Here is a 14,008-nt window from a genome sequence, read left to right on the forward strand (position 1 = left end):
TGCACAAGTATCAGAGTAGGGTACACCTCGTTTTCAGCACAGTGAAACACCCCGTACCACGTTAGGGACGTAAACGTAACGTTACATTCAGGAGCCCCTTGTAGATTTCATTTTGATTACGAAAATGCAGCTCTTTAGTTCATGTTTTGTGATACTATTCCTTGGGGTTTTAATGTAACTGCTCTTATAATAACCTATATATAAAAATACTTTAATGATAAAGATGCGTTTATTTTATTTTATAAAGACTAATACTAACACTAGACGCTATGGTTAAGTACTTCGCCTTCTAATGATCACACTTTGTAGTACAGGCATCGGAGAAACATCCAAATTGATGTAGTTATCCCGAGTCTGTGGTTTTGACCTACATTGTAGTCAGTCGTGAATGCTCACCAGTAAAGTTCATATTTCCGAGGTCACTGCAATCTAGCATCTTTTCAGGAGGCTGTCCTCGGCTAACCGAGCTAGCCACAAGATAGAATAAACAAACAATTTAAATCCTCTGCATTAGGTCTTTGTGAAGTTGTCGGTGAGTTTAACTTAACAGCTGTCTGTTACTAATGCTGTGATGTCTAATAACACTGTTTGGAAACAAAAAGAACTGTAATAATAGCGTCCCGTCCAGCCATTGTAACTCAGTTAGCATAAACCTCAACCAGCGTTACAACTCTTGGCCTCGGCGATTGTGTTTTTGCATCCTTTAAAATACAAGGCTTACAACGTAGCAGTTAACCATGAACATTGTTTTAGTCAAGATAATGTACAGCGTTTCCCTGCCACGTACATCATCACAACTTGTGATACAGCCGTTGTGTGAGTGAACTTTTAGCTTTTTGTATTTCCATTCTGTTCACCGTTGCTGACCAGCAGCTAAGGAGACAGCTGTCAGTTTATCCTTGGAGCTTAGCTGGCTCTTCTTTTCTCACCACCTGTGATTCTCTCTGTGCCACAATCTGATGCAACACTTTCATTCGTTTTGTAATTTTTGTTTTTACATGTTGTAACAGGTTATGTATGGGATGCCACTGACTGTCCGTGTCATCCATGCAGAACTCGGTTGTTACATGTCCTGTGACTGTGTGGCCTCCTGCCCGCTTCATGTAAGAGTTGATCATCGGGCTCATGTCAGTCAGTGAAGGTGAAGAGGGGGGTCTCTTTCGGGCTGCCCCAAGCGATAACTCCCAAGACCTGCTCGACAACCCCACTAAGACAGTGGCCACGGGGAGCACACCTGAGGATCAGGTGAGGGTACATGCATAACCATGGGGGGGATAAATGTTGCTGGATGCAGCAACACTAACCCTAATATGAATTTAGTCCTAACCTGTTTCACCAGACATAAAAAAGTGACAGAAGGGACTATACATAAAATGAAATGTAGCATAAATGACATCTTGATGCATGCTCAATCATCCAAGTAAGTAAACATAAATGACATATTAGCTCTCACTAAAGTGCATCTGAGTTTGAAAAAGTGCTGTTGATTTGGAGTTTACCAGCAACGATGTGGCTTTCCCCAAGCATCTGTTTGAAATCAGTTCTCAGTAAGTCTCAATAACAGGATGTAAAGTGTAATTGTTTGTAATCTTGTCTTCCCTGAAAAATGGCTTCAGTGTTCTCTAATTACTGACTGGCAGAAAGGTGAAAAGGAAATGGTGAGTGTGTGGCTAGTGAAATGATTAGGGCAGGGGTGCTCGCACTGTTTAATAACATGCCCAAAAAACAATTCATACTCTACATCCCATTTTTTTTAATTTTTATTAATAATTAAACCTAAAAAACAAAACCCCAAAGGCATGAAGGATAGGCTTGAGCAGTCAGATTTGGAGATTTTTATGCTTGATCTTCTTTCTGATGCAACCCCCAATGGATATCTGTCTCCCCCCAGAAAGGAACCAGGGATCTTTCCCTTGTTAGCCAATTGTGTAAACCACTACTCTGTAGAGCCACTTAATAAAGGACAGCAGGATAATGGGAGTAATTTTTAAACTTCATATCCCAAAAGGTGATTATGTTTATCTGGATGCAGTGTTTTCAGTGGGGGTGACTTCTTTGCCTTTCTGGGACTTCCTTATTAAGCATGCATCACAATATAAAAGCCATATTAATCTAAATTAAGATTTTGGATTCCCAGCCTGTCACCGGCCAGTCTCTAGGCCTGTCTGACTGAGGCTTTAACTTCACCAATCTGCAGTTTGAGAGCCACTCTGGTAGTGTGTAGTAGTAATAGATGGACATTAAATAGTGTTTATTTTTTGTGGTTTGACTCATTGTAAAGTTTTAAGTAAAGCAGGTAATGCAAAAGTGACAACAGTCCTGGTGTGATCATCTGGGCTACTGTCAGAATATCTCTGCCTGTGACTTTGGAGTTTTATCATTTACATTCCTGATGGTTTGTTGCTTTTTTCCCCTGCATGACATGTCATTAAATATGTGGTACAGTTAGTTGTGTGCCTAACAAAGTCTCAGGGAGATATTTTACTTGCAAGATAACAGCAAGATTTAATTCCTAGGAAAGGTGCTTCGGTCACATTCCACTTTATTCGCAGTCATTATAAATCTGTCCAGATGCTTTATGCAGAATGATTTGGCTGCTGTCAGTAATGTGGGCGGTTGTTGTGTCAGGCACTGTTTGACACAATGAATTGCCAAAATTATTACTGGCAGCATTGTGTGTTAACACTGGATTTTCAGTGGAAGTAGATTGTTTACAAGCTATAGTTTTATCAGTTGTGGAAAGAAGAACAGACAAGAGGCAGCTTGTAAAGAAACGCATAAAGTAGGGCTTTGTGCTTCTTACAAAGACAAGGCCTAATCCTGTCTTTCCTGACACCCCTTGTTCTGTCTCATGGTTTGGGCTTGCTTCATAGGATTTTACAGAAAGGCACAGCCTGGTTCAGACTTCTGAATTTACTGGTTCTAATAATTGCTGAGTTGAACAGTGCACTGTTCCAAAGACAGTAAGCACAGGAAGAAATACTGATGTCAGATTTTGATCATGTCGCCATAATTTTTCTTCAGGCTTCACCTGTGGTGGACGAAGCTTCTCCTTCTTCAGCGTCCTCTTTCGAGATGCTTGACATGGAGTCAGCTCATGCTCCTTACCAAGAAGTGCAGCCTCACTGGTTCTTCTGTCGACGTGCTGATGACAACACCTCCTGGCTTCCTTTCAGCAGAGAAGACTCTGACAAACTTGAGAATGCCTTCACCAACAGTAAGAATGTATTTTACTTGTACGTTATAAAAGATACTGTGTATTTAAATTATTACAAATGGATAGTCTGGGGTTATATCAGCAGGCATTTTTCTGGCCCTTTGTTGACAGTAGGGTGTGGTTGGAGGGTACGAACATGTGTTTGTCAGTTTGCTTAACAAAGGTCATAAAAATAGATTCTATACTGGGAACAAACAAACAAAATCCCATTTGAAAAGCTGGTTAAAAAATAAATTTTTATTAAAACTTGTGATTTTCCTTTAAGGAAAATGCCAGGAAGTAAGACCTGATTTTATTGTATCCAGGAAAAACTGCATAATCCCTGTGTCATTATTACAAAAGTTGGAGTGAGTTTTCCTGGAACAACTGATGGAAAGATAAGGCCATTTGACTGTTCTGTTAGGACATGCTCCCTGCTATTAACAATATAACCAACCGAAGTTCAGTTTCTGGGTTGGTTTGGGTGTGTCTTAGTGTTCTTAACTCCCACTGACACACTAATGTTTTGAACATCCCCATCCAAAGGAAAACAAACACAATAATAAAACAGCAGTATAAGAATGTAATTTTAAAAGTATGACTCATACATTTTAAAAGTATGACTCTTTGAACAAATAACATACTCCTCAGAAAGATGTACTTATCAGTAGATAATTTTACAATATTTAAAGACCAAAGAAAGAGTCTAAATCTACGTTTAGGTGGGAGCATGTAGTTTTATTATTATTATTAATATTGATCTTGTGTGTGACAACCGCAATGAAAATATGAATGGTGTTGTACAAAATGTTGTCAATAAAGGTTAAGTTGACAAGTAAAAGAGTATGAGTCTCCATTAAACTAAAGACAGGGACGGTGTTTCTAACAGCAGGTACATGATTAAATTATTTCAGAAGAATAAACTTATTGTTCACTTGGTGATGCTGATGAAGTCACCGATGAGTGACCAGTAATTGCTGCAAAGTAAAACGTGTGATCAAATTTAACTTGTAAAGTAACTTCTTTAGTCCTGTAAAAATAGCATACGCTGTAATTAAATCAAAGCACCAGAGTGCTTTCTTTCTTTATATCTGCGTTTGTATGTTTTTACCTCGCAGTCAGCGACGAGGGCGAGGAGGATACGGTGGTAGCTGTGGAAGGGCAACGGTATGATGTACATGTCAAGGAAAGGAAGCGTTACGCTGTGTATTGGGAGCAAGCTCCCTCTGAGGTCCGCAGGTGCACCTGGTTTTACAAAGGAGATAAAGACACCAGATTCATGCCTTATCCTGAGGATTTCAGCAAGGATCTGGAGGTAGTCAGACACAAATAATGAGCTTTCACCAGCACTCCTTTCTTCTCTATAGCTGACTACTTTCTAACTTTATAGTCTTCTCAACTTTGGTCTTAAGTAACACTTTTAATATATAAATATTTTGCAGGAAGCCTATAGGAAATCAGTGACTTCAGATGAATGGAAGAAGAAATTGGATTTTCCCACTGGAGAGACTGTCATCTTACACAATCCGAAGGTAAAGCCTGCTGTTAAAATATCAAAGAGTAATTCTGTTCATGAGACTGCCACTCAAAGAACTATTTGCATACTTAAAATGTTTTTTATTTCACTGAATTAGAAACAAAATGAAAGCAAATTACATTTATTATATTAAAAAAACAACCAGGAAACAGACCTTATTTAGATAATAAAATATTAGAGATTTTCTCTACTGTGAACCTGCTGGGTAAAATTTTAAAAAAGCCACCCATTGCCAAAAACAATCTTCTTATGACTAATGTGATGTGAGCTTGGAGAGCACTCACAAAATTATTTAATAGCACTCTCTCTCTTTTATCTTATAACAACACTGGCTGATAACCCAGAGCTGTTATCACAGGAAACTTATCAAATTTTACATTTTGGCAAAGAGCGGGTGCTGTGAGCCTCTTTAATCTTTTTGAGAATGGAAGACTTAAAACATTTGATTCACTGACAGTTCAGTTTAATACATCAAATCTTATACAAATATTTAGAGATCAAACACTTTGAGTCTAAGCTCAGATGACTCTGAACTGTTAGATAGATTTTTATTATTTTTTTTAGATATCCAGATGCTGTTCTGAGGAGTTAACTTTGAGCCTGGGTAAACTTTAATGGCAGTTTGCAGCAGGCATAAAAAGTTACAGTATAATATTTTACCACACATCTGCACATGTCCGTTCATCTTTTGTAAGTACACAACAGGAACCACTCCAGACTGTCCCAGTTTGAAATGTAAGCCTCGTTAACACCAGGTTGCATTGCAATCAAATGTGCCGGGCACCACTATGTTCAAGTGTTAATGCAGCAATAGGTCAACAAGTTTCAGCAGATCTGTGTCTGGTTTGGAAGGTCTCCGCCTCTTCTAAAGAAAAGAAAGATGCAATTCAGCCTTTTTTCATGTTAGCAAGGAAAGCTATAATGGTGATGTGGGTCAGAGATGAGATCCTTGATTGACACACTGCTCCCTTTTCCATGTGGAAATCACAGATCTCAGAGATGTGAATAAAAGAAAAACTTGGACACTTTATTTATGGAAGGACTTTACTTTTGCAGCAGGAATGGGAGAGGCCACTGGAACTTGTTGGGGTTGATTATAATTTGTTTAAAAGTAGATGACACGGACAATTGCCACATTTTTTTGACTGGAATCAAATGACATGGATGACATTTGTTCATATATTACTCATTGTTGTACTTCACCAAACTATTGTGCAAGTGTATTGTTTTGGGTCACTATTATTAATGTCACAACTTCTCTTGCTTTATGTATTATTGTATCAGCATTGTTTTTTGTTTATCTTTAAAAAAAATGATTAAAAAAAAAAGATATAATTAAACTTATTTGTCACCCATATAAGTCTCTACCCACTGTTTTTCTTCTCAGTTGATAATGCAGTATCAGCCAATAGGATTGCAGGATGACTGGGTGTCCTCCCCCTCAGAACATACCCGGCCAAGAACTGTCAAAAGGGGAGTAGACAACATCTCTGTAGAAATACCTGATGGTATGTATGATAATGTAGTGAAAGCTACTCGTCACCAGTTTCAGAAAGTATCCCACACAGTCAGCGCTTTAGGCTCATCATATTTGTACGTGTTTGCAGGTGAACCAGAAAAGGTGGACCATGTTGTCTTCATGGTGCACGGCATTGGCCCTGCGTGCGACTTACGTTTCCGATCCATCATACAGTGTGGTAAGTTTCTTTGTTTATATGTATATATAAATGTTCCCATGTGTGTTTATGACCTCTTTTAATATCTTTCCAGTGAATGACTTCAGGAGTGTTTCCCTATCCCTCCTGGCCTCTCATTATAAGCGTGCTCAGCAGGAAGGTCAGGTGGGCCGAGTAGAGTTCCTCCCAGTCAACTGGCACAGTGCTCTACACGGAGATGCCACTGGTGTTGATGAGTAAGTATGAACAGAAATTGGACATCGACAAAACAGGATTTCTCTGTTGCAGTTCAGCTCATGACCTTGTTAGACGCTTTTCTTGTTTTCTGATTTGTCTTGTCTTCCCCACTTTCCAGGGACATCCAGAGGATCACTCTCCCCAGCATCAGCAGGCTGAGACATTTCACCAATGACACTCTGCTGGACTTGTTTTTCTATAACAGCCCCACTTACTGCCAGACCATAGTGGACACAGTGGCCTCGGAGTTCAACAGGCTACATGTACTCTTTAAGCAGAGACACCCAGAGTTCAGCGGGACAGTTTCAGTAGTAGGCCATAGCCTGGGTTAGAGATGTGCAAACACAGAAACTCTCGCAATCACAAAGAAGTGGGACCTAAAATGCAGAGTTTTAACTTTTCTGCTTTGCCTCTTGTTTTGCAGGTTCACTGATCCTGTTTGATCTGCTAACCAATCAGAGGGATGAATCACAAGCTAGACAAGGGGTACAACATGACATTCCCAGCAAAGAATAATGAAACTTTACTGATTAGGAAAGATTGTATATTTCTTCATGGCTTTTTCAGTTCTATTTCCTCTTCTACTTAAGATCTCTAGTGAGCCCTGTCATCTGAACTGCAACACACTGGAGCAGACTCTGAACAGACTGGGCCTACAGCAATATCTGGATGTGCTGCAGAACGAAAATCTGGATCTCGAATCTCTGGTAACACATAATGAATATACACACTGAGAGAACTGAAGGTTCTATCTATGCATTACATGTTGTATACTGTTCACATAATAACACCCACTGAGTCATTTGATCTGACTTAAAAACCCATTGATCTTCTTTTTTAGGCTCTTTGCCGTGACAGTGATCTTAAAGATTTGGGAATTCCTCTTGGACCTAGGAAGAAGATCCTGAATTATGTCAGAAGGAAATGGCTTCCAGAGGTCTGGCTCATTTCAATTATGTGGATTTTCTTTCTCCTTTTTTTTTTTTTAGAATTTGTACTTGAATGAAATGCAGTTGGAGAATATTGGTGAATTTTAGTGATTTACATGAATATGCTAATTTACTTTCCTTTTTTTGGTTTAACATGGTTTAAGCCATGTTTGGAAAACCTGCTGATAATGTTTTATATTTCTTATTCATAACAGGACTGCAGGATGGGAGCAGTGTGTCAGGCACAAGGGCCACAACTTCAGCCTGAAGTGACAAGTACTCAGGATGGCAATGAGTCTTCAGGATTACCACCTCAGCAGTTCCACTTGCACAGGCCGCAGTCTGTCACTAGTGCTGTGGACTATGAGTACTTCGATGTGGGCATTGGACAGGTACAACACATGCAGACAAATACACCATTGTTATTTTTGCTCAGGGGGTGAAGCTTTGATGCATCACCTTCCTGCTTCTCTCCTCCCCTCCGCCCGCTTACCTGGACAGACCAATGGAGGCATAGCCAAGGGACAGGTGTGTCTCACATGATGTCCACATACTCTTCGGCTTTGTCCTTTGCTGTCTTTGACCTAACTGTGTCTGGAGTTTCTGTTCATATATACTTCAGTCAGAATAGGGGGCTCTCAAGGGAGCTAAACTACAGCAGATCAATGATAAGAGAACTTTTGTGCCTAAGTCACATTGTGCCATTATTAGGGTACCGTGTTTGTCCCATTGAAAGGTACATCCCAGTGCCATTGTCTGTCTGTCCTCACACACATGAGTCAGTCCTGCATGAGTGGCCATCTCCCTGGTGTCCTCCTCACCTGCTGGTGTACTTCCTGGATGTTGTAATATTTTCAGATGGCACAGCTAACCAAAGGAGACATTTCTTATTTGTGTGTGTGTGTGTGTGTGTGTGTGTGTGTGTGTGTGTGTGTGTGTGTGTGTGTGTGCGCGCGCGCGCTACAGCAGAATCTGTTTAAATTATAAGTCACTGTAACTAGCTAACCCCACCATTTTTCGACAGGTATCCATTGATTACCCGCAGCTTGAATTCCACCCTCAGACGTTTTTTGCATTCGGTTCTCCAATTGGTATGTTTCTGACTGTACGTGGGCTTAAACACATCGATCCAAACTACACCTTCCCCACCTGCAAGAGCTTTTACAACATCTACCACCCAGTGAGTAACTCCTTACTTAACTCAAATGCCCACTCTGATTCTGCACTCATCTCTTAAAGGAACATCACCTGCCAGTATGAGTTGGGGAAAAAAGAGGAAATGAAAAATGTTAACTGCTTTAGATTAAGGTAATTGGATTAAAGTAGACAGCTTCTTTGCACTTTACTACTTCTTTATTTAGTTGTTGAATTGAAGATTAAAAGATTTGCCAAAGAAATAGTTGGTATATAGACAAGCACCTGCTGGACTCTTTCTCTACTCACATGATGAAAGAGGTCATCTTTTATGCCTTTTGTCTGTGTTTAGTATGATCCTGTTGCCTATCGGATAGAGCCCATGATTGTTTCCGAGGTGGACCTGGAGCCCATGCTAATCCCTCACCATAAAGGCCGCAAGAGGATGCACCTGGGTATGATTATTTCTCTGTACTGAAATAAGCTGTACTATTGTAGGAACTCATTTCCGTTTCTCTTTGTTTTGTAGAACTAAAGGACAGCTTGACCCGAATGAGCATGGATTTGAAGAACAATGTTCTGGGATCATTACGGACTGCGTGGCAGTCCTTTGCCAGACTGCCGGTTGCTGCGCTGCCTCCAGGGGAAGGAGGAGAAACTACAACAGAGAAAACCCTTGAGGAGACGCAGGGTAAATAACGCATGTTCATTTGCTTTATTTGTGTGTGTTGTGTGTGTTTGCGTGTGTGAGCGAATGTGCACACGTGTGTCTAACTCAGTCTCCTCGTACTCCTCTCACCCCTCTCTGCATGTTGCCCTCCTCTGTTCTGCTCTATCTGGTGTTTTCTTCTGCTTCCCTCACCCTTTACTACTTTACTATGAACCTCAGCCTCAGCGGCAGTCACTGCTTCTACTAAGAGGGAAGACAAAAGGGCTAATTTTTGGACTAAAATACTGGCGTGGTCCAGTGCCATTCATAGGCATTACTTTCGAGGTAAGCTAGCATAGTCATTTGCGTGGGGTTGATTAACAAAACAAGTAATTAACTCATTGTAATTTATAGCTGCTGTAACATTGGTTTAATGACCTTTTAGTCCTCTCTTAGAAAGCTCTAAGCCTATGAATACATCATTACTCATCTTGACCTAGAAAACTAACATGTTTCCAGTATTCATACAAAAGAGGCAGAATTAATTATTTCTACTTTGCTGCTCAGTTACAGAGGTTTACATCGGCATTTACATTTGCTCATATACAAAGAGTGAATATGATGTATTTTTCCTGTAGCTCATTACTGACTCAGGCTCCGTTAGGCTTCTGCCTCCCGCTCTTCCTTTTAGTTCTGGCTGGTGGATCCTCAGTATCATAAGCCGGTGTAACTAAAGCAGTGGACTGAACAAGCAGCACTAGCAGTTTTAAAGCAGTCAAGTTTTCTTTTCTTTCTTTTTTTAATTACATGAGAAATTAGCTGGCATATGATATTTATCTGTAGACCTCGTGCAGTAGCTACATGTGGGTGCACGTCCTGCAATTAAGTGACATGATACCGTTTTGTTTTTTTTTGTTTTTTTTTATCTCAGGACTCACGGCTATTCATTTACAACTTTATTCTAATGGAATGTTATTTGAGAGTTTTTATGTTTTAATGTCAGGATTACAAGCCAGTACATGCAAAGATAGATTGAGACGCTGACAGCCAACAGCAGCAGGTTCATCAGAAGTGCATTGGGGTTTTGTGGGGAGCCTCGAGGGATTCATTGCAAGCTAACAAGCACATCAGTCAAAACTACCCCAACTTACTGACATTTACTCATGATTTGCCTATAATTTTACGCGTACCTGATACTGCATCAAATGAACTAAAATGTCATAGTAGACAAGTATTGACAAACCTCCTTCACTAACATAAACCCATAAAAACACATTTTGTTTGTTTTGCTTTTTTTAGCCTAAAATGTATATTAACTAATGCCATGGGGTAGCGGTAACCCCATCTGACAGGATCTATGATGGTAGTATATACTGATTGATGTTTGGAGTAGACTTCTCAGAGTATTGTTAGTAGTGTTTGCAGAAGTGGATTTAGCTGCACTGTTTGCATTTAACTTGTATTACTCTGTAAATTTAGTTTTGTGTTGCTCACTGCAAACAGCACATGCTTCCCTCTTTGCTCTCACTTAGTTATCTGTTAATTATTTTATAACAGAGGGTAAGTAAAAGCAAAGAGCCTCTGTTGGGTTTTGTCATGGTTTCGGTGCGTGCAGCCTTGTTTGAAATGATTTCTGTCCCTTCAGGAGGGTTTGATGAGGCAGAGTCCTCAGAGTCAGTGGAAGAAAGAGAGCATCGTGAGATTAAAATGGGGATGTTAAATGGAGGTCGACGCATCGACTATGTGCTTCAGGAGAAACCCATTGAGAGCTTCAACGAGTACCTGTTTGCCATCCAGTCTCATCTGTGTTACTGGTGAGTTTTTCGTGTCTGTGCAGGGTTGATGGGAATGATTTAAAAATTTTTACTTCAAATAAAAGGTTTGTCTTTCTGCTTGTTAGGGAATCGGAGGATACAGCTCTACTGCTGCTGAAGGAGATTTACGACAACCTAGGTGTGGCTATCGAACAGCCACAACAGTAGGAAAGTTGTATTAATGAAGAAATGTTTGCCTGATTTTAGGAAAATGAAGGACAACTGATAGAGCCAGAGTTTGTACATTATTTTTCCAGAATGCCTTACTGTCGGGATGATACATGCCTGCCAGAATCTATCCAAACCCTTCAGTAGTGACAGTTTGACTCCAGTCAGGTGATCTAGGTTCACCTTAATTTAGGATGGCAGCTGCTTCTTGCCACTACAGGAAGCACCGTCATGCTTCTGGTTGCACTATTTTTAATCATTCTTTACTTTACTCTTCTTTTACTTCAAGTTGCTGAGTTACTGAAATATTGTGCTCACAACTACCAGAAAACGCACACAATACCTTTGTACTTGTTTGTCGTCGAACTAGAACTCATTTTCAGGTGGCACTTTCAACAAAAACATATTTACGATTTCATTAATAAAATCAAAATAGCACATATATTCTTTTATATTTATTTATAGTCTGTAAAAAAAATTATAGATTTCCCAACTCTGTGCACAGTCTGCAATCACACATGTAGAGTTGTTTTGTTTGACTTAATAGGATTTTTGCTTCATAAACAGGTAAATGAAAGTTTATGTTTTGTCTGTTACGTTTTTCTGGCAGCTCTATTCTCTCTGCCCACATCAGAGACACTTGAAACCCCAAAGCTGCTTTCCCATACATTTGTGCAGTGTTTTGGTAATGTTGGTGTCACTCCTGTTACTTCACAAACATACTGCTGTTAATGTAAGTAATGTTTGTGTCTAACACATGTATCTGTATGAAGGAACCATGATGATGTTTGGAAATGCAGGTGTCTTTTTGTATGCACTCTAAGTGTGGGTTGGTATTCTATGTTTTAAGATTGTGTAAACTAATGAAAAGGTCACATTCACCCACTCTCCCTTAGTTTTGTACCATTTCCTCTTTACCACGTCATTGCTTCTTTGCATTTGGCCCAGCAATGCATCGTCTGTCCTAAAATATAGTTGCTTCGGATTCAGACTACAGTCTTCGGGCAGTTGTAACTTTGGCGTTATCTACGGGTCAGATTTTTCTTATCTCCGTCTTTGTACTGAAGTTTTGTAAATCACCCTTTCTGTTTGCACTGCATGCACTTCTTTTTTAAAATAGCACAGAGTTTTGCAACATATTCTGATCCTGTTTCAATTCTTATCCCCTAACATGTTAATGAATATTATGCACATGGCAAAAGAAGTTTGTTGTAAAATTCATAAGAATTTCATTTCAAGTACAAGATGTATTAAAAGATGTTTCAAATGTATTTATTTTATATAAAAATATATATTTGTTGGAAAATATCAGTATTATAAGTAAGATAAATTTGCATATCAACCAACATAATGTCAATACTAATGAGTTAAAAACTGTGTGTGTTAGAGTAATTTACCTTTGTAAGACTCTTGTTATCACTATCAGGGTAGCACAGCCCTCTGCATGTGACATTTGCATAAATAATGAATTAACCTGCTCAGCTGGTTCTTTTTCTTCTTTTAGAAATGCACTAAATGCGCCGTAACCATGACGATGTTCTGTAGAACCTAATGATTGTCTGTAAATTTCACTTTATAAACCACAGCCATGATAAACAGTAGAAAACAGGACTGAATAGTCAGAATAGTCCATGAGTCTTCTACAAAACCATAACCATTGTTTTGGGCACTTTATACTGATATACTGTTATATACCAAATACAAAAAAAAAATCCTTTCTGATACCCTGTAAATGTGGTTACATGTTTTGTGTGCCATAATAAAATATTCCAAATGCGTTGTGCTTTTTCAGGTTTATTGAAGCATGATTGTTTTGAATTTGAAATAAATAAATAGCTTTTGTAGGTTTACTTCTACAGTCCATGGACTTCATCGCATGTTGTTTCATTCCTTAAGACACTCCACTAGACCTTCACTGCAGCCACTGCTGCTTATTTGTGGGTCTCTGCTTTCAGTTTTGCCTTCAGTAACTGTAAAGCTTCTCTGTTCCATTTGCACTGTGAAGTGGTATCTGATCAGCATATGTCCCTGTACACTCACATCATCAACAAATGCTAGTGGCCCGGTTCCACTGGTATCCACGTATGTCCATGCCATGACACTGTTGACTGATAAAATTCTAAAAATGCAGCCAAGTGGGTTTTTTTTAAAAAAATATCAATTTCAAACTATTTACAGAACAATCAGGCAGAACAAACTGCAGGTTTTCTGCATCAAAAAAGGTGCCACACAAATTATTTGTGCCTCTCCAAAAATTAATTTCTGTCATCTATAAGATGAAGGAGAACATCACAAGCCTGATAGCTGCAGGCCTGAAAGCAGGCGGTGAATCACTCCTGTTTTCTACCTGGAGACAGTGTTTAAATTGCAATCTGCCTTTAGTGGCTTTTTGGCAGCAACTGTGACATTCAGCAGTCGCCTTGTTGTTCTGACCAATGACTGTGTGCTCCATGTTTACTGCAGTCATAGATAAAAATATGTACCACAGCCTCATCAGGCAGGTTTCCATGACAAATTTTCTGTATATGTATATTAAATTTCATTTTCGTGATTTTATGAGCTTTTTCAAAAGTGTATATATTTTTTTTAAGTTCATAGATTTTTTTAAATTCTTTTACTTTATTTAGTTTTTAACGTTTGGTTAGAAGCAACACAACAAAAAACTTTC

At 39.2% G+C, this 14,008-nt stretch overlaps 1 protein-coding gene across 5 annotated transcripts; it reads left to right on the plus strand.

Moving 5' to 3' along the window:
- Positions 1–404: 404 nt before the first annotated feature.
- Positions 405–13,116, plus strand: ddhd2 (DDHD domain containing 2). Of its 5 annotated transcripts, none has more exons than XM_084946721.1 (20): positions 405–532; positions 1,011–1,245; positions 3,025–3,217; positions 4,315–4,511; positions 4,639–4,728; positions 6,121–6,241; positions 6,341–6,430; positions 6,504–6,645; positions 6,765–6,973; positions 7,071–7,132; positions 7,237–7,353; positions 7,488–7,583; positions 7,791–7,967; positions 8,077–8,103; positions 8,600–8,755; positions 9,062–9,164; positions 9,239–9,400; positions 9,599–9,703; positions 11,004–11,172; positions 11,259–13,116. In XM_084946721.1, exons 2-20 carry the CDS (start codon positions 1,126–1,128, stop codon positions 11,338–11,340), a joined length of 2,418 nt encoding a protein of 805 aa, XP_084802847.1. In that variant the 5' UTR covers positions 405–532; positions 1,011–1,125; the 3' UTR covers positions 11,341–13,116. The 5 variants fall into 5 exon arrangements, with proteins under 5 accessions (XP_084802847.1, XP_084802846.1, XP_084802850.1 ...); XM_084946720.1 differs by having other exon boundaries at positions 1,054–1,245; XM_084946722.1 differs by lacking the exon at positions 405–532 and adding an exon at positions 572–816 and having other exon boundaries at positions 1,054–1,245.
- Positions 13,117–14,008: the final 892 nt, after the last annotated feature.

The sequence above is a fragment of the Perissodus microlepis genome, chromosome 12 (assembly GCF_051167445.1).
Source record: "Perissodus microlepis isolate ML-2025 ecotype Zambia chromosome 12, ASM5116744v1, whole genome shotgun sequence".
Lineage (NCBI taxonomy): Eukaryota > Metazoa > Chordata > Actinopteri > Cichliformes > Cichlidae > Perissodus > Perissodus microlepis.